General features: G+C 58.8%; 2 protein-coding genes across 2 annotated transcripts in view; one reads left to right on the top strand and one right to left on the bottom strand.

Annotated features, from left to right (window-relative positions):
• The window catches only part of CCDC157 (coiled-coil domain containing 157), a 19377-nt gene extending 6203 nt beyond the window's left edge, over nucleotides 1–13174 (top strand). The window contains exons 4-12 of the mRNA XM_044378991.3: nucleotides 1923–2094; nucleotides 2814–3459; nucleotides 4191–4268; nucleotides 4634–4824; nucleotides 6088–6264; nucleotides 6411–6579; nucleotides 7632–7816; nucleotides 8238–8326; nucleotides 8414–13174. Coding sequence (XP_044234926.1) covers nucleotides 1923–2094; nucleotides 2814–3459; nucleotides 4191–4268; nucleotides 4634–4824; nucleotides 6088–6264; nucleotides 6411–6579; nucleotides 7632–7816; nucleotides 8238–8326; nucleotides 8414–8663 — 1957 coding nt within the window. The 3' untranslated portion in view covers nucleotides 8664–13174. The remainder of the gene's footprint in view (nucleotides 1–1922; nucleotides 2095–2813; nucleotides 3460–4190; nucleotides 4269–4633; nucleotides 4825–6087; nucleotides 6265–6410; nucleotides 6580–7631; nucleotides 7817–8237; nucleotides 8327–8413) is intronic.
• Nucleotides 10418–17600, bottom strand: RNF215 (ring finger protein 215). The gene is made up of 9 exons (XM_026484812.4): nucleotides 17222–17600; nucleotides 16809–16952; nucleotides 16250–16321; nucleotides 16080–16165; nucleotides 15489–15645; nucleotides 11898–12017; nucleotides 11678–11821; nucleotides 11343–11445; nucleotides 10418–11255 (listed from the first exon to the last, which is right to left on the bottom strand). Exons 1-9 carry the CDS (start codon nucleotides 17504–17506, stop codon nucleotides 11233–11235), a joined length of 1134 nt encoding a protein of 377 aa, XP_026340597.3. The 5' UTR covers nucleotides 17507–17600; the 3' UTR covers nucleotides 10418–11232.
• Nucleotides 17601–19595: the final 1995 nt, after the last annotated feature.

Genomic DNA, 19595 nt, shown 5'->3' on the forward strand with positions numbered 1-19595 from the left:
AACCTGTAATCTTGGGATGCTGGCATCAGCCCCTTAAACCAGTAGACCAGCCTCGGGATCCCCCGCCTCCCCCCCAGCAGGGATCACGTTGGTAACAATCATCACCTTTAGCCGAGGGCCTCTCAGGAGGCCGGCCAGCTCAAGGCCCTCACAGCGAGCTCAGCTCCTGTCCTGTGCTGTGTTTTCCCATCCTGTCCACCCTCAGGGAGTTGCGGGCCCCCCGTTGGTCTCCGCAGCACTGCAGCTCTGATGGCTGCCTCTCCAGCTTCTGTAGGGCGCCTCCTTAGGTTTTCTGTGCGTCAGGGACACCACAGCTGCTGCTCAGAGTTTCCATCCGCGGCCCCTTTTCCTGGTGTCTTGTGGGCTCTGCCGTTCCCAGTGTGTGTCACAAGGTCAGACACGGGACGTGTTTTTCCAGATTCTGGCCCTGTTGGGAAGATTGCCCCGCAGCCCCTCCACTTCTACACTCTCATTAAACTTAACATGGCTGTCAGGCTTCCACTTCCTGGGGACCACCACTGAGGCTCCCTGTAACCAAAACCATACATGGACTAAAGGCAAGGACAGTTTGGGGATGACCTGCCTGGGGACAAAGAAGCCAGGGTAACCACTTAGAGGCCTGGAGGCACCCTCAGTATGAAAGTATTTGGAACCCGTAAGAGGCTAAACACATATAAGCACAGAACACACTTCCTTTTTTTTTTTTAAGATTTTATTTATTTATTTGAGAGAGAGCAGATGAGTGGGGGGTGGGGAAGAACAGAAGGAGAGGGAGAAACAGGCTCCCCTTGAGCAGGGAGCCCAACACAGGGCTTGATCCCAGGACCCCTGGGATCATGACCTGAGCCAAAGGCAGACACTTGACTGACTGAGCCACCCAGGTGCCCTGAGCCCACGTTTCTTCTCCTCGGCTGGCTACCATCTGCTAGGAACGCCCTGCCCACCCCTTCCTGGTCTGGCCAAGCCCCATTCATCCATCAAGGCCCAGTCTCCCCACACCCCTGTGAAGCTGTTGCTCACATGTCTTCCCCACCCCCTCTGTCAAGGCCATGCTCTGTCATCTTTCCAGGCACTTCCCCCCCCTCCCCCCGCCCCAGTGCTGCCCAGAACTGTGGCAGGCATAGTCGTCCCCATTCACAGAGGAAGACACCTCAGCTCAGAGAGGGGCAGGGCCTGGAGGCAGTTGGTGTCTCCTCCCCCAGGCCTTTTCTGCCCAAGACCCCAGTGGATTTAGGATGACCCCTCTGCACCCGGAACAAGACGAGGTCACTCACCTGCCCAGTATGTTTTGTTAATACAATACCTCTTCCTTTCAAATAGCTTGGTTCCCACGCAAATACAAACTTGTCCTTCTCATGCCTCTCTTCCTTAAAAGTAGCCAACTCTAATGTTGAACACTGAAGTTAAGATAGACACCTAGCTGTCCTCAAGTCTCCGATGTCACAGAAGCAGCTCGCCCTGCTGGAGAAGACCCTGACTGGAATCAGGAAGCTGCAGGGCGCCCTGCCCCGCATGCTCACCCTGAGGCTGTGGGTGGTCCCTTCCGCTTGCAGGGTCTCAGCGTTGTCCTCTAAGGTGAAGACTCTGAGCCATGTAATGTAATGCAGCCACCCACCCAGCGCTTTCTGAGCACACGCGATACAACTGAAGCGAGTCCCAGTCGGCCAGAGAGCGTCCCAGTGCGGTGGGGAACAGCCAGGCAGAAGTGCTGCCAGCCAGGAGGCCCAGAAGAGGCCCCCAAGTTCAGCCCTCAGGGAGGGCTTCCTGGAGGAGGTGGCTCTTGGATTGGGTTTGAAGCTGGTCCAGCAGAGCATATGCAAAGGCCCTCCAGGTCCCCAGAGCCAGCGGCTACTAGTTGTGTGGTGTGCAGACCCCTTGGCGCCAGGCTCTACCCAAGCTGACCCTGCCGCCTCTGCCCACAGGCTCCTGCTGCTGCTTCAGAGCTGCACGAGCTACCTGGAGAACCTTGGTTCGGAGCAGACAATGCCCCCTACCCGGGCTGTGGGGCCCTGCATGTCTGTGGGGCTCACGGTGCGGCGCTTCTGGAACAGCCTGCTGAGGCTGGGTGTGATCTACCAGCAGGCAGCCCCCCAGGTGGGTTAGTCACCCCCACACCTGTCCACCCTGCCCCAGTCCCAGCTTCCTGGCACACCACGTGTGCACACCTTCGCTGGCTTCACACTGCCTGAAGGAGACTGTGTCAACTCTGCAGCCTCCCAGTCACGGCCCCCACAGTGCGCAGTTAGCCATGCAGGCCTCGGGGGGTCATGTCTGGGCCACCTGGCTCTGCTGTTTATGCTGAGCCTACCCTGCCCCTCAGTTTGGTCATCTGCACGGCGGGAACAATATCAGTCTCTACGGCTCAGGGTGGTGTTGGGCAATACTGCTAACGTTTGCCCCATTTGTTACGGCTTCTCCTGTAATCTTCACAAATCCCCGTGAGAAGGACCACCATCACCATAACAGGGAGGAAAGGAAAACCGAGAGCAGCTATGGTGACATGAGAGCAAGCAAGTCTACTGGGCAAGAACCCCGTAACCATCAGCCGTAGCTTCACTGTTACACTCCTCGTACCATGCACGGAACTGCACGGAGCCTGGGTGGGGGGGGGAGCAGGGAGCTGCAGAGAGTTGGCTTGGGCTTGGTAAGTTGAGGCAGCAAAGAAAGAAGGTTCTCTCTCTCATTCACCTCGAAATCAGATAACATCTAAGGGTCTGAGCATCAGGAGAGGCTGCACAGAATATCCCCAGAAAACTGATCACCTCCCAGGCCCGTCTCCCTCATCTGCTTTCCCTTTCTTTTCCTGACCACAGAAAAGGGTAAACCAAGGGGAGAACCTCACCTCCAAGCCCACAGCCAAGGGCGAGCCAGCCAGGAGCCCTGAATTTGTGACTGCCAAGTTCCTGAAGCCCCCCTCCCCGACGCCAGGCTTGCCCCAGACCTGCCAAGAGCTGGACAGCCTCCCCGTCAGAGTCTCCCTGCAGTGTCCAGCCAGGACTGCCAAGAACAGTAGGAGCGTTCACTCCCAGACGGTGGAGACGGCCCTGGTGCCCTGCGACGCGTGCACCAGCGTCCAGGGCAGCCTGCGGGAGGTGGGCAAGGTGCTCGTCAGCCTGTGTCAGAGCCAGAACTTGCCCTCGTCCTTAGGCCAGTTCCAGCAGCTGGTGCAGGACAGCATGGGCCTCAGGCCGCTGCCGGCCGCCACCATGGGCCACTGGGCAGCAGAGCAGAGCAAAGACCTGACACGCCTCAGTAAGCACGTGGGGGCCCTCACTCAGCTTATTGGGCCACTTAGGGCCCAGCTGGAGGAGGCGGAGGGGCAGAAGGAAGGACTGAAGCAGCAGGTGGGCCAGCTGGAGCAGGCACTGCAGCAGGAGCAGGGCGAGCAGCGGCGACAGGCGGACGAGGCCGCGCGGCAGCTGGCAGAGTGCGAGCGCCACAAGCAGCAGCTGCGCACAGGTCTGTGCCGCAGGGGCCGGGTCCTCAGTCCCTGGGGCTCCGCGGCCGCCTTAGCGGGGGCTCTCCCGGAAGCAGACCCCGTAACAGGGCTGCAGGTGCACATCGTTGGGGTGAAGAAACCCAGGCTAGGGAGTGGGGTCAGAGACACCGAGGGAAGGCAGCTCAGCAAGCTGGTTACCCCACCGCCAAATGGGAGCTTAATCCCACTGGGGAGCACTGGGGCTGGTGGCGTAGAACACGCGCCTCAGAGTTGTCCCCTCAGAGGGCAAGGCAGCCGGGGAGTTGATCCCCTCACTCCTGTGTGTCCCTGAAGGGGACCCCCGGGGGGGAGCTGCTCCCTCGGCGCTGGCAGCCCCCAGAGCAGCCCCCCCTGGCTTCCGTGAAAGCCACGGGCAGAGACAGCTATGGCACTAGAAGCGGGCCAGTGCCTGCTGATGTTGGGAGGCCTGAGGGATTTGGGCAGGTCACTGTCTTTTCCTGAGCCTGTCACCTCTGCGGAGGACACGGAGGCCCAGAGCGGTGTAGAGACCTGGCAGCCGGCCAATAGGAAGCAGGAGGAGGGGAGCCCAGGCCTTCTGGCACCTCCCCAGCACGTCTGCAGGCCCAGGCAGCCCCTCCGCACCGCACCGCACCCGCTGCCACCTGCCATGGCGCTGCAGGGTGCGCCGGGCGCCTTCCCGCCAGGCCCAAGGGAGCCTCTGAAGGGCCTGTCTCTCTCTCGACCGCCGCAGAAACACATGACCTGAAGACGAAGGTGGCCACCCTAGAGGGGGAGCTGAAGCAGAAACAGGAGTCCATGCAGGCCGTGGGTGAGGAGCCCCATGGTGTGGCCCTGTCCCCCGTGTCCTGTGCTCGGTGGTGCAGCTGGATGAGCACCCTCTGTCTCTGTCCCCTGGGCTTCTGGGGACCATGAGCATGGGCCTGACTGGCCACACTGCTGGGGGATGACCGGAGTTGGGGTGCCACCTCCCACGCGGAGAGCACCTTCTGTTTTCACAACCCACTTCGGGCAGGGTTGAGAGCCGCGTTTTGTGGCCGAGGACACTGAGGCCCGGAGACAGGCTGTGACCCCTCCCGCCCCTCCTCAGGTCCCATCCTGGGTCAGAGGCAGTGCAGGGACTTGCACCCAGGCTTCCGCTGCTCTCCCCCCTCCCGTGCCCACTCAATCCTGCAGAGACAAAGGCCCGGCAGCTTCAAGAGGAGGCCGAGCGCGGGGCGGAGGCCGAGAGGCAGGTGCGGCAGCTGGAGGAGCAGGTGCAGCTGCTGACAGGGCAGCTGGACGGGGCCAGCCAGCAGATCCGCTGGGCCAGCACAGAGCTGGACAAGGAGAAGGCCCGCGTTGACAGCATGGTCCGCCACCAGGAGGTGAGGCCCCCAGCACCTGGGGGTGTCTGCGGTGTAGGCTGCAGGAAGAGAGAGCTCCACTGGTTGGGGGTGGGGGTTTATCTGGGTAGGGTACGTGCTCCCCAACACACACCCAGGTTTTTGTTTGATCTTTACCAAGAGTCTGAGCCCCGGGCCCTGGGGAAACCGTGATCCAGGGACAGAGGCAGCCAAAGAAGGCCTTGTTCTGGAGGAGCTCCCTGCCCAGTGAGGACAAACAGCTGGGCCACCACAGCCCTGCTGCCAGATGGCTGAGAGGTGCAGGGAACATACTGCAGGGATCCACAGAAGGACAGTCACATCAGTTTGTGAGAATCCAGGATGGCTTCTGGGAGGAAGTGGCCTTTGAACTGGATGCCAAGGGCTGGTGATTAGTTCATCAGTCAGAGGAAGGACAGGGAGGGCAAAGGGTGCCCCAGGCGTTGGGGCCTTGCAGGAAACCTCAAAGGTAGGGCTGAGGGAGCAGTGGATAGGCCTGAGAACTGTTCTGACTGGACTTACTCTCAGAGGCTCGGCAGGGAAACCAAGACCCCAGGTAGAAGTCTCCAGCATCAGACATGGCCCACGATGGGAAAGCCTTTCGATCCCAAGCGGGTGCTTTTCTCCTTGTCCTGCGAACAGTCACGGTCACCAGGAAGCGCTGTGTGCTGTGAACAAGGTGCTGGGCCTCGGCCCCTGTAGCCCTCTTGTTCTTACTCCTCACCACCACAGTAGGGCAGTAGATACTCTCGTCATCCCGTTTTATGGATGAGGAGACTGAGGCTCGGGGAGATTAAGGAGATTGCCCAAAGCTGCGCAGCCCGCCAGAGGTAGTCAGGACTTGGAGCAGGCCAGCACTGGTTCTTCCTGCTTTGCACTCAGTGGGTGTCAGGAACTGTGGGTCCCAAGTGACGTGAGCTGATGGGACGTGGGGGACCTAAGGAGAAGAAAATGTATTGGCCAGAATTCCTCTCACAGTGGCGACTGTGATTGGAAAGAAGAGGGGAAGAGACTGATAGTTGGTCAATTGCTTTCCGAAGGGGCAGGGGTCTGCAAATTGGGGGGCCTGGCCCTGACTGGGTTGGGGGGTCCAGTGGGGTGTGCACTATCTCCCCTCTGCCCCTTCTGCTGCACACATGTGCACAGCCTCCTCTGTACACAGAGGGGCACAGACGGAGGATCAAAGATACCGTAGCCTCCTTTGTCCCATGGCTGGGCCTTGCCCCATGGGCCTCACGGCTTCCCTGCCCGCCCGCCCTGGCTCAGTCCCTGCAGTCCAAACAGCGAGCCCTGCTGCAGCAGCTGGACAGGCTGGACCAGGAGCATGAGGAGCTGCGGGGCAGCCTGGACGAGGCCGAGGCCCAACGGGCCGAGGTGGAAGAGCAGCTGCAGAGTGTTCAGAGCGAGAGGAAGCAGGGGCAGAGCCAGCTCCTGGCCCAGCAGGTAGGAGCGGGCAGGGAAGGGTGCGGATGGCTCTGCCCTTTCTCCAGAGGCCTGCAGGCCTGCCCTGTGCCCAAATGGGAGGAGCGTGTCCCCAGGGGAGCCGAGAGCCACTCCTTGGGCAAGGCTTGAGCCTCGCCCTGTCCCAGGAGCTGCTGCAGAGCCTGCAACGGGAGAAGCAAGGCCTGGAGCAGGCCACGACGGATCTGCAGCTGACCATATCGGAGCTGGAACGCGAGCTCGTGGAGCTAAGGGAGCGGGAGCGGCTGCTGGTGGCCTTCCCGGACCTGCACAGACCCATCGAGGCCCAGATCCCAAGTAGGGGCCCGGAGGTGCTGGCCAGGGCATGTTGGGGCCCGGACAGGCAGATGAGGGCTCACCTGGGCAAGACACTGAAGTCTGTAGCTCCCCAGCCTGCAGCACGGTTCCTACTGAGTCCCCGGGACACACAGGTGCTTCATGTGTTAGCCACTCTGTAGATGGAGACACAGAAGCCCAGAGGCGAGGGGACTGCCCACTGTCGCACAGCTGAGTCCATGTGCAGGTCTAACTGCCTCTGTAGCCTGTGCTCTTTACCATGGCACATGCCAGTCCTTGCTCAACGTCCTGGTGTCTCCCCAGACCACACCACGGGGCCAGCTCCAAGGGCACTGCCCCAGTTGTCCAGTGTCATGCACCCCATGGCCCAGGAATTCCAGGTACCCATCTCAGCAAGGAGTGGATGCCAGGCAACCTAGGTTCCCATTCCAGGCCCTCCAGCCCTCACCCCCAGGGAGGGGGGGTGAATCCACTTGCGGAACTGTTGGGAAGATCCACTGCAATTTAGCTGGTTATGATAAGTCATCAGTCCTGAGCACTGTGTGCCAGGCCCTTCTGTTATCCTTTGATCCACCCCATAAGATGGGTAACAGCCCTTTCACAAAGCACAAGGCCGAGAACCACAGCAGGCAGCAACTTGCTCAGGTTCAGAGTCAGAAAGAAAGCATCCATCCCCCCAGTGGTAGAAAAGAACGTGCTTGCTGAATTCCTGTGACTCCTATGCAAGAGCTGGTGCGTGACTTGAGACAGCTTGCTGTCTCTCTGGCCTTCTGAAAACAGGCGGCTTTGGAAGAGATTCACTCTCTTGTCTAGTTATAAAGTCTTCAGTGAGCTTGAGGTCCCACTCAGCTCTCAAATTCTACAATGCTCTGGTCACCTCCCAGCAGGTAGGGGGTTGGAAACAGGGACAATGCCTCAGGGGATGGAAGATGAGGTGGGGGGGCCTAGTGCACTGACCCTGCTCGGCTCCCCTGTGCTAGCCAGGCCACCAACCCAAGGCATACCCCAGCTAGTGTGTGTGCCCTCAGAGGTCCCGTCGCACTGGGCACCAGAGGCAGCCCTGGCAGGGCGAGGTAACAGAGACTATGTCCCTGCAGGCTCCGGCAATGTTACAGACGACATGGAGAGGCAGGTACAGGCCAACGACATCCGCATCCGGGTCCTGCAGGAGGAGAATGGGCGGCTCCGATCTATGCTGTCCAAAATCCGGGAGGCAGCCCAACAGGGGAGCCTCAAGGTGGGCAGCCTGGCTTCCCAGCCTGAGAGGGCCAGCCCCTGGGGACTTGGAGGAGGCCCCTGACCCAGCAAGTCTTCAGACCCCCCTCTCCCGGGGACCTACTGAAAGCCTGCCTCATCACATGTGGTTTCCACGTTTCAAGCAGGCATGAGCACGGTACAGTGCCTGCCAGCTCCGGATTCCCCCCCTCCAGCTCTTGTTGCCTTTATTTTAAGGGCAACCGGGAACCTTGTTGGAAAGCAAAACTTCCCACACTTCCTGCAGCTGGGGTGGCCCTGGAAGACTCCCCAAACCCTGCCCCTGAGAGGAAGGGGCTGTGGGTACGGGTCTGGGCCCTCCCTCTCCCTCCATGGCGATGACACCCTCGCTAAACAGTGCAGAGAGGTTTCCTGGGCCTTTCTGAATTTGGCTTTCTTTGCAGCTGATCCCGCAGGACCAGCTCTGGGCCCCTCCCAGCAAGGGAATCCAGGGAGCAGTGCCCCTGGCCCAGGCCCAGAACACATCCCCAGGGTGAGTACGGCTTTGATAGAGGTGGGGCAGACGGGTGGGCCGGTCCCCCTCACTCACAGGGGATCTTGCCATTTGATCCTCCCTCAGGCCCCGGGGCAGGCGGCACCTGCCTAGCAGCAGGACAGCCAGCGCGGGCAGGACCCTACCATGCCAGCTCCGGGCATCCCCACCTCAGCAGTCCTGCAGTCAGCCGGGCAGGTCCTCCCTGGAGGACATGACCCACTCAACCAACTGTGCTCAGAACCCCATCCGGGCCTTGGCCAGGCTGAGGAGGAGACTGTCACCAGGCCAGGGCCAGGCCAGCCCTGCATACCAGCCCCAGGAGCGGCCCATGTAGCCTGACGTGTGGTGGGGCTGGAGGGCAGGTGGTTAGCAACCCATTCAATGTAATAAAGCCCCGGCCATCTGCCCACAGCACCCTTGGCCTCAAAGCACTGGGTGAGCCAGAGGCAGAGTCCTTCCTTCCCCATTCTGGGCAGGGACCACCGAGTCCCCAGCCATGCAGGTCATCTGCCAGCAGAGGCCTAGCACACTGTGGGCCCTCAGTAAATGAGTGCTACCTGCCTCCGTCCTGACAGGGCAGTGGGGGAAGAAAGCACACCAGGGACAGAAAGAAGCTTTAGCACCTGGGCCAGGTGAAAGGCAGTCTTTTGACCCCCAAAGCAAGGGCAAAAGGGTGACATGGACTCGGTCACCCACACCAATGGAGAGCAGGGTCAGGGTAGGGGGTATGTCAGAGAAGGAGAGCAGTTGCCAAGGTAGGATCAGTGAGGAAGTCAGAGAAAGGGGGTCCTGGCTCTGGGCTCACAGAGGCAGGCAGAGGGCAGGGAAGCCTTCTCAGCCCCAGCCTGGGCCTGGGCCCTTCTGCCCCAGCTCTGAACCTGGGATGGGGACATTAAAGACCCAAGAAAGTCAGTCATCCTTTTACTAAGGAGCTATTCACCTTCAGGAAATGTGAGTCACAAAGGGTTTCTCTAAATCCAGGAGGTTAGATCCCTAGAAGGCAGGGCAAGGCCTCACCTAACCAGACAATGGGACACCCAGCAAGCCCTGGCTTTCCCAGGCCTGTCTCTTGGGGCCCTGGCACTGATGCCATCCAGCCACGCCAGGCCCACAGTCCAGTTTTCTCCATGAAGCCTCCAGCCTGCCCTGAGTCACCAAGGCCTTGCTGAGGACTTCTCAGGGTGGGCACTCCCAGCTTCCTATGACATTTTCTCCTGGTGAGGAGGCCAGCAGGTAGAGTGCCTCAATTTACAGAGAAGGGTCAAGAGGGGCCATGTGTGTAGCTGAACTGGCATGGCCACTATCTGCCCAACTCCGGGTTCCGTGGAGCCTGGCATTCCTGAGAGAGACTGGGATGCCCTGGACCTGGCCCTGCCCCTCACAGGTGAGAGCCAGCCCTTGGGGTGGGGTCCCTGAAGCAAGAGCCGTGGGCCCAAGTCCAGGGGGAGGACCCATCACAGCTCAGCTCCCCTGTGCTCACAGTTCTGGAGGTCAGAAGTTCAGGCCCCGTGGCTGGGTTCTCCGTTCAGGATCTTAGCAGACTCACGTCAAAGTATCTGCCAGGTTACATTCCTTTCTGACAGCTCTGGGAAAGAACCCACTCCCAGGCTCCTTCTAATTGCTGGCAGAATTCTGCTTCTTGCAGCCGTAGGACTGAGGTCCAGCTCCTTGCAGGCTGCTGTCAGCAGGGGCCACTCTTAGCGCCTAGAAGCTGTCTGCCTTCCTTGCCACGTGGCCCCCTCCATCTTCAAGTCAGCAACAGAGAATTTCTCATGTCCTGAATGCCCTTCCTGCTTCAACTTTCTGACTTCCTCTTCTACCAGACCAGAGAAAACTCTGCTTCTAATGAGCTCTCGTGGTTAGGTCAGGCCCTCTTGGATACTTTCCCTATCTTAAGGTCACCTGTACCTTAGAATATAACCTAAGCACGGGAGTAAAATCCATTAGACTCCCAGTTGCGGGTTTACAACAGGGCGTGTTCATGAGGACTAAGGGGGGGGGATCTTGGGGCCCGTCTTAGAATCCACCTCCCACAGGCAGCAGAGCGTAAGGTGACTTCTCTGTTTTAAGACATCCACACAAATCTGATCTCTTATGTTAAAATATATCCACGTTTACTTCAATATTAAACCTCCCCGACCCCAAATCTAAAAAACCCCGCTGCCCCTAAAAGATGCACCACGTTTATCCTGCAGCTTCAAGTATCCTGGTCAGCATCCTGTAGACTGGCCGAGCAGCACAGGACCCGATGGCTTCGGGGGCCTCTAGTCCCAACCAGGCCTGGGAAGGGAGCCCAGCTGGAGAGGCAGTAGCGCTCCCAGCTCCTAGTGTCCAAGGGCTGAGGGCAATATCAGTGGAGGGGCCTCTAGGTTGAACGTCACAGCCTTGACTGAGATGTGTCCTGAAAGCCAGTCAGGCCGGGATGTCCCCAAGGCCAGAGAGCTCCTCTCACAACCCAACCCCCAATAAATAAGCACAAAACCCAGCCAGCCACTGCAGCGTCAGTCCCCAGGGATGCCCTGGCAGGCAGGTCAGAGCTGCCAGAGCCCTGGGAACAGCTGCACTGGCTCACACCCTCCTTCCCCAGGCCCCTGCCCAGGGTCCTGGGAGCTGCCTACGAGGAGGGCAGACACAGACACCCCAGGATGGTAGAGAAGGGCCCCAAGGTAGCTTCTCTTTCTTGACTGGCAGGTCCAGACCCTGTGTCTTTGGACTGGGGAGTGTGGTCCCTCCATCCCAGTATGAATAGGATGGGGTGCCTTGCCCCTCAGCAGGCCCCTAGCCTTCCTCCCACCAGCAGGGCTTCCTGTCCATCCCGTTGTTCTGTTCCAGGAGCCCAGGCCTAGGGCCAGGGTGCAGGTGGGATGGTCCTTCGCCCACATGCAGAGACCCAGTGGGGGGAGCTAATCATCTGAGTAGCGGTTCCCTGCAGGAGAGGAGGAAAAAACAGGGAGGGAGGTGTCAGGTGGGGAGCACGTATAGCCAGCCAAGGGCCCCCACCGCTGGTGCTTACCCAGGACGTTGAATTTGCATAGCGGGCAAGTCTGCTGGAGCATCAGCCAGGGGTCCACGCAGTCTCGATGAAACTCATGCTTACAGGGCAGCACCCGGAGCCACTGCAGGGTGTGGGGGAAGGCTCAGGCCACAGAGTCAGGCCTCCAAGTGGGGATGCCTGGCCCCCACCTGCACAGGAGAACTGAAACCCCTACAGCCTATCACCCCCTCGCCAACACACACACACCCCATTCTGCTTTCCTAGTTACAGTAGGAGCTGGGAGGATAAGGGCCTGGTCGAAACGGTTCTGGGGTCTCTCGGGAGTAGAGAGAGAGACATCACAGGTCACTAACCTGCTTGTTGCAGAAGTAGTCCAGACACACGGCGCAGGTCTCGGCACCGGGTTCGGGGGGGCCCTGTGCTGCCCTGCCCAGACGGCAGCGCCGGGTCTTGAGGGATGCCAGTCTCCGCAGCACCCGGTGCTGGAGCAGATCCACCTGGTGGCGGAGGGCAGGCACAGTTAGGCAGGCTGGAGGGCTCGGGACACCGGGGCTCCCAGGGGCTGGCTCTCACCTGGCCTCCAGGCTCCCGCTGGCTCTGCCTTGACGCCTGCCGCTGGGCCTGCACCACGAGGCCTGTGCACAGGAGCATGGCCACCAGCAGGATGGCGTTCCACAGCTGCTGCAGGGGCTTCTGGGGAGGGGAGCAGGGTGTCAGGGATGCAGGGGCCGGTCTACGCTCTTCCCCCAGCGAAGCCACTCCAAGGACCAGGCAGGTAAGGTCCATCGGCAGCGTGTCCCTGAAGGCTCCTGGCTTCCTCTTCTGAAGCCTCCGTGCCTCCCATCTGTGCCCCAAGGGTCTGCCCCACTGTGCCCCACTGTCTATACAGCTCCTCGGTGTCTAGCCGCTGAGGGGACCCACATCCGTCCCCAGCCCCTCTCCCGGGCAACAGCGTTTTCTGCATTCTTGGAAGCTCCTCTCTGGCAGCCCCACAGATGCCCCAGCCCAGGACCCTATCACCTTCCCACCCCCATCCCTACCCCACACATCTCCTGGTCTACTTATCTGGGCACCATCACCTATCCATTTGCATCTGGGCCGAGCATTCACATCGTCCCCTGTGGCTTCGCTCTTAGGTGGCTCATGCACCCCTCCCCTCCATCCCACTCCTCTGCTCTTTGGGGGCCCTGCTCCAGCCTCACCGGCCCATTTCCCACAGCGACAAGGATCTCACCTGCAAACCTGATCACACAGGACCCCTGCTTGACACTCTTCCCTGCAACGGCCCCACCCTCAGGAGAGACCCCAAACTCCTCTAGCAGCCATCTGTCAAGGCCCTAGATTGCCCACCCCCTCTGTCCTTTCAGGGTCCCAGGCTCCTTGCTCTTTCTCGTCTTCCCAGTTCTTCCTCACCCCTTCCCTCGGCTAATGCCTTTGATGCCCCTTGCTCCAGAGCTCTCCCTGACCACTAGGGCTAGGCAGATGCTCCCCACTTGCCTCCCCCTGCCCAGCCCAGCTCTCCTCACACTCTTTACTGTGTGTTTCCTTGTCGCTGCCCTTGGCAGTCTTCAGACTCTCACTGGTGGGAAGGAACCACATCTGACCTGCCTCGGCCTTTGAGAGGCCCCTCAGAGCCTCAGAGTTCCTGGGGTGGGGATGGGGGACACGCACTGACCTTGACTTAACTCCCCCCCCCCATAGCAGTGTGGCAGCTGGGCTTTGACTACAAAACAGCTGGCTCAGGAAATGATGTGGCAGAGTAAGCAAAACCCTGCCGGCTCACCCACACGGGCACATCGGTTCACACGGTCTCTGGATGTGTCGTGACTAATAAATGCATTCATTTAAAAGCTTTCCGCATTCCTAGTAGCTTTCTGCCATCATGTTCTTCCCCAGCCAACAATGAAGTTCAACTATCATCGTGTTGGGGGAGAGGGGCCGAGAAGTGATGTGCTGTCAAAAGAGAGCACCTTTCTGGACAAGGCTGGGTGCTGCTGGTGTCACAAGACACCGCTCTTGCTCAGAGTGGAGGCACCCGAGAGGCCATTCTCAAGAGATGTCCGTCAGCCCCCGCTTCCTGTTCCTCACCCTCTCTCCTCTGGTCTCTGTGGCCCCCATCTTCCCCGGGGAGTGGTGCGGTGGTGACACCTGCTCCAGGAAGCTCTCCCCAAGCCCCCAGGCTGAGCTCAGATGCGTCCCCTGGGTCCCGGAGGGCCCACGCCCACCACCAGCTTGGCGCTCACCCCAGCAGAGTGACAGCCATGGCCTTTCTCCTCCCCAAATGGGGCCCCAGGAGCCCAGGGCTGGAACTGCCCGGCCTGTGTGCCCTGGGCCCTGCTGAGCCAGGCTGACACGTGGCAGGACTCACTGAGTGGCCACTGCCAGGTAAGCTCTCCAGGGCAGACCCTGGAGCTCCATGCTCTGGAGCAGCCTGTGAGCCCTGGGTGGGCCAAGGGCATGGCTAGCTTGGAGCTCTGCTGCAGGCTCAGCACGATCTTAGGGACCTCCAGGTGAGGAGGGACGGCAGGGTCTGTCCATCAGAGCAGCGAGGGAGTGGTCCACCTGACCTTTCTGACGCATGGGTGCTGTAGCTCTGGATTCCCACGCTCGAAGGATGGTGACTGGGCCCTAGGGTTGGGGCTGAGAGCTGGCCCCAACCACCCTTAAGACACCTTGGCTATCACGGCTACCCAGCACTTGTACGGGCCCACCCTGACCGACAGCACGGCTGCTCAGCTTTGCCCCCCGTACCAGCCAGACGGACCTGCAGACTGCATACGTTCTCACTCTCGGGCCCCTTGCCCAGCCCGCTCTTCTCCTAGCTCCAGCCTTTCTGCAGGCACTTCCTTTCTCATCTGACAGCCCCCACCAAATGCCTGCCCCACCCAGACGTCTGTGTGGGCTGCCCTCCAGGGGGAGGCCTGATGGGGCTCCCATTTCTTCCGGAAAGCCCTTTCATTCTCCCAGTCCCAGTGCCTGCTGCCTTCACACAACTGTGGTTCAGTTCCTGCCACTCAAATAGGAATGAGCACACGATGTCTGGGCGGAACTGCTGAGGCCTTTTCGTGTGAGAGTTCTTCCCCGCTTGTCGTTGAGCCCCTTTGGGACAGTTCCCAGGTCTCACAGGTTTTTTGGACCCTCCACAGCCCTTCCCATCGAGCCCTAAGTGTCCTAGGACCTCAAAAGTGATCTGGTGACAGCTAATTTATTCAAGCACTTATAACAATAAACACATTCAGAGTAGCAGGAGCTGCCCACCTGCTCTGTGCCCACCGCGAGCTGACCTCCTGACACGACCCCCTGACAATCCCGTGGCGGTGTGCTGTCCTTGTTCACAAATGAGGAACAGGAGACCAAAGAGGTTAAATGCTCAACCTGAGATCGCTCAGCTAAGGCTGCAAGCCTGCCTGACTCTTGAAGCTGCCTGCCAATCCCACTGACACCTGCTGGACGCTGCCCACCAGGAAACCAGGACATGCCCACCCTGACAGAGTAGGGACTTGCGAGATGCTTGTGGACAGAATATTTCTGAACCTTCTCGATGCCCAGCATTGAGAAATCCAGAGACTAGTAAGACACAGCCCCAGCCTTCGGGAGACAAAGTCACATTCCCTAACACTTAGACACTTTGAGCTGTCCTAAGAACGCTATGAAGGGCCTGACAAAGCATTGCTGCGATTTAGAAGAGGGAGAGAGGAACAGTGACCTGAGGTTGTGAGGGAAGATTTCCAAAGAAGGCAAGCAGATGGGTACATATGGAGACAGAGAAAAAGAGTGTCCATGTCTGCAGCCAAGCATAGACAAGGCCTAGTGGCAGGAGACCAGGGTGTGTGTGAAGGCCAGTAAATGGCATAGGGTAACAGGGTATAAGGAAGAGACTAGAAAAAAAAAAAAAAAAAAAGATAGGTGAGTAAACAGGAGAGCTGTGAAAGCTAGGCTAAGGAGTCTGAACTTTAATCTGCAGCCAATGGGGAACCAAGGAGGGCTTCTGAGCGGGAGAATAACATGACAGTAGTAACTGACACTGATTATGCATGACCCCATCAGGCACTGAGCACCCACCAGAAGGCAGCAGAAACGGTCCTGGCCACCAAGGCAAGGAGAGGCCATAGGATCTGGGCACGTGTGCAGCACCACCCGAGCCTCCTCTCCCCAGGCACGCACCTGCTCCTGGGCCCGACTGCCTCCCAGGCACACCAAGTCCTGCCATCCTCCGTAGGCATCCTTGGAGAGGCCACACGTGGTCCACAGGGTCAGCTTCCACTCGATGTTGGCTGACAGCGACTCTCCGCTGGTGATCTCAGCTGTGGCCTGAGTCCTCCTGGGAGGGAAAGCCACAGAGGGGCCGGAGAGAAGGGCTCTTGGGAGGAGAGGCCCAGACCCACCCACCCCAGCCTTGTAGAAAAAGATACTCCCAAGTATCATCCCACAGCCCTCTGCTTTGGCCCCCAGGCCTTTTCTGGTTCTTGGTTTTTCTAGTTCTCACATCAGCCAGGCCAGGGAGGCCTGCAAGTCTCCGAAAGGACCTGTCAATCAGGAATCCAGCTTCCTCCTTGCTGGAGCCAATTCCCTCTGCCCCTAGAGCTGCCTCTTTGCTCCAGTCCCCTCACCCATTTTTCAGACCAGGAGACTACAGTGTTAAGGTTAACAGGAAAAGCCCTGGTCCCAAGACCCCTGAGACCATGGCAGATTCAGGGACCCCTCAAGCACCCAGGCTCCCAGGCCCAGTCCTTTGGAGCCCAAATCCCAACTCACTGCAGCAGTGCCTCCAACAGCTTGGTGACATTGGAAGAATAATGGAGGACAATCACTGGCCTGAGCAGAAGCTGTGATATGTCTAGCTGTAGATGGACGGACAAGAAGGTCAGCTGGCCTTGGTCCCCTCCTCCCTGGCCTGCACACCCCCACTGCCTGAACCCGTTTACCTCTCGGACCACGTTGTGGTTCAAGATGAGGAGGAGCAGAGCAGAGGCTCCCAGGAAGAGTGCCCTCCGCATCTGCAGGGGGACAGAGGCAGAGGCTAGCTGGCCCCCCCTCCCGCACACTGTCTCACTACCCACGACCACAGTTCTTAGCTCCTGGCTCTGCGGTGAGTGTTTCCTCTTGACAGACTGGCTGTGCACTCCCTGAGATCAAGGGCAGAAACTCTTATTTCTCCTGCCGCTCCCCCAGATGTTCTGTGGGACCCAAACAATGATGTGCCTTCCCTGGTCCTAGCAGGACAGGCCTGCCCACCAACTCTCAGCAGGAACTCCCCATCTCATACTCTCAGAGCCTGGGGGCGCTTCCTGACACTCTCTGGCCTCCTCCCACCTTCCCACTCCCACCCCATACTGACTCAATTCTCCAAACTGGGGTCCCTCACCTCAGCCAGGCCCAAGGCTTCTCTGGAAGCTCCTTAGGGGTCCCACCTGGCAGTCTAGCTCTGGCAGATGCCTTGAAACCCCTTCCTCCAGCCCCCTTCCCCACATACACCCCCTGCACCTGCTGGACCAGGGCCTTGGGATAGGCCTGCGGGCCACTGCCCTGACTCTCCTGGTGGAACTGGGCCGCCTGCTCCTTGCCCACGTATGCCACTGCAATCCAGCCTTCTACGGGCACCTCTTGTTCAGCATCCACGATGTCCATCTGTAGGGCAAGGGACCATGGGCAGAGGGGGAGGAAGGGGGGTTGGACACACAGGGGATGCAAGGCCAGGGTTTGGGAGCGAGTTTGAAGAGGAAGGCATCTGGATCTCAGGTTTTGGAAGCCGGAGTTTGAGGCCTGGGCAGCCTGGGGAGGGGACACTGGGCTGCTAGGACTTGGTCCAGGATGAAGGCCGGATGCGGGGTCTGGGTGCGGGGTCTACGGCGGGGCGGGCGGGGCTGGCCGGGGCCAGATGGCTCGGCTGCGCTCACCAGCAGCAGGCGGCCGCCCAGCGCGGGTGCCGGGTCGGCCTCGGGGCCGATCCTGACGCCTTCCAGGACCAGAGCGTCCTGCCGAGGCAGCCTCACGTCCACCCGTACGGCGCGGGCCCCGCCCCGCCCCGCCCCGGCCTCAGGCTCGCTGCCGTCCGCCGCGGCTCCGGGTCCCGCCAGGCCCAGCCAGAGCGGCAACAAGGGTAGCAGCAGCAGCAGTGGCGACGGCGGCGGTGGAGGAGGCGGTGGGGGCGACCTCAGCGCGGGGCGAGTAGCGGGGCCCATGGCCGGACCCGGCGAACAGACGAGACAGGGGAGCCGGGGGTCCCCGCGCGGGGGGCAGCGGAGGGAGCGAGGCCGCGGCCGGACGGGGCGGGGCGCCGGGAGGGGCGCCGGGAGGGGCGGGGCCGGGGCCGGACGGGGCGGGGCGCCGGGAGGGGGTGGTCCTCGGCGAGTCGGGCGCCCAGGCCGGGCCGCGCGCCCCCCCTGGTGGCCGCGGAGAACTCCGGCACAGGCGGCCGCAGAGGCTGGAGTGGGGCGGAGCCCGGGAGGAGGTAGTCACAACATCGTGCGTCGTCGTCAGAATTGGCGGAGACCAGAGCAGGGAGACGGAGGGAGATAGTTGGCGACATGGGGAGGCGGAGGCACGATCAGGGCCCCAGAAAGGCAGGAACAAGGGACGTGTGGTGGGCTGAAGGCTGGCTGGCCCTTGCTGTGCGCCAACCTTACGGTCACTCAGTGTGGCCTTGGTCAAGTCACACCCTCACCTTCCCAAACTCCAGGAGACAGAGAACCAGACAGAGACTGGCGTGGGAAGCAGATGTGGGAGATTGAGGCAAGGGTCCTGGAAGGGCAGAAAGAGGGGCTGGGGACTTTTGCCTAAACAAAGCAGGCCAGACGCAGCTAGGTCCTCAGGCAGGTCACTTTTCTGGGTAGTGAAACGGGCAGCACTGCCCATTTAGAGCAGCACTGCCTCATCGCCAACAAATAATCTCTGATGCCCACAGGAACGTGAAAAGTCCACACACTGTCCTAAAACTCATCTTTTTCTCCAAGGGTTGTGGCTGCTGGGAATTGCCTCTTCTGAAACCTGAGCCTTTTAAAAATTGTATCCCGATAAAAGGGCAAAGGCCGGATAAGCCACAACACTCTTTCCCCCAGTTTTTTTTTTTTTAAGAAGAATTTCAAACCTACTGAAAAACGGAAAGAGGTTTATAGTGAACACCCATATAACCACTAACGTTGAATTGTCAGGATGCTCCTGAAATAAGATGGAGAGAATAAGAGAGTCTGATGTCAATTCAAAGACAGACAAATGGGACATCAAACCGAGAAGCAGGAAACTGGCCTACACACAGAAAAACTGTGGCTTTGTCAGAGGGACAGTATGATGGACTGTTTGGCAAATCATGCCAAGAAAATAAGTTAACCATAAGGAAAAGAAATGAAATTGGACCTCTACTGCACATCGTACCAGAAAAATCAATTCCATGTGAATTGAAGATCTAAATATGAAAAGCAATACTGTAAGCATTTTTAGAAAGAAACAAAAAGACTATCCTGTTTACTTCAAGGTCAGGAGAGATTTCTTACTACATAACAGCAGATTATAAAGGAAAATATTGAAAATATGCATCCACAATAAAATGAAAAACTCATGTTAATCAAAACCTTGTAATAAAGTGGTAGGGAAAGCAACAAACTGGGAGAAGGTATTTGCAACCAAATTATTCCTATGGAGAATATACAAATGCATAGATAAGGGTCCAAGATGCAAGGGGGCATTTGACAAGAGGAAACAACAATGGCCAATAAATACGAAAAGATGCTCAACTTAATCATTAATTATTGAAATTCTAATGACCTTTTTTGAAGAAATGGAAAACGCATCCTAAAATCTACGTGGAGTTGCAAGGCGCCCTGAATACCCCCTGTTGACAAAAAGAAGAACAAAATTGGAGGACTCACACTTGCCGATTTTTTTTTTTTAAGACTTTATTTATTTATTTGACGGAGAGAGAGACAGCTAGCAAGAGGGAACACAAGCAGGGGGAGTGGGAGAGGAAGAAGCAGGCTCCCAGCGGAGGAGCCTGATGCGGTGCTCAATCCCAGAACTCCGGGATCACACCCTGAGCCAAAGGCAGATGCTTAACGACTGCGCCACCCAGGCGCCCTGTCACACTTGCTGATTTTAAAATGTACTGCAAAGCTACAATAACCAAAACAGTGTGGTTCTGGCATACAGAGACTTATAAATCAATGGAATAGAATTGATAGTCCAGAAATATACCCAGACATCTATGGCCGATTGATTTTCAACAAGGGCATCAAGACTATTCAATAAAGGAAAGAATAGTCTCTTTAACAAACGGTG

The sequence above is a fragment of the Ursus arctos genome, unplaced genomic scaffold, assembly GCF_023065955.2.
Source record: "Ursus arctos isolate Adak ecotype North America unplaced genomic scaffold, UrsArc2.0 scaffold_34, whole genome shotgun sequence".
In the NCBI taxonomy this organism is placed as follows: domain Eukaryota; kingdom Metazoa; phylum Chordata; class Mammalia; order Carnivora; family Ursidae; genus Ursus; species Ursus arctos.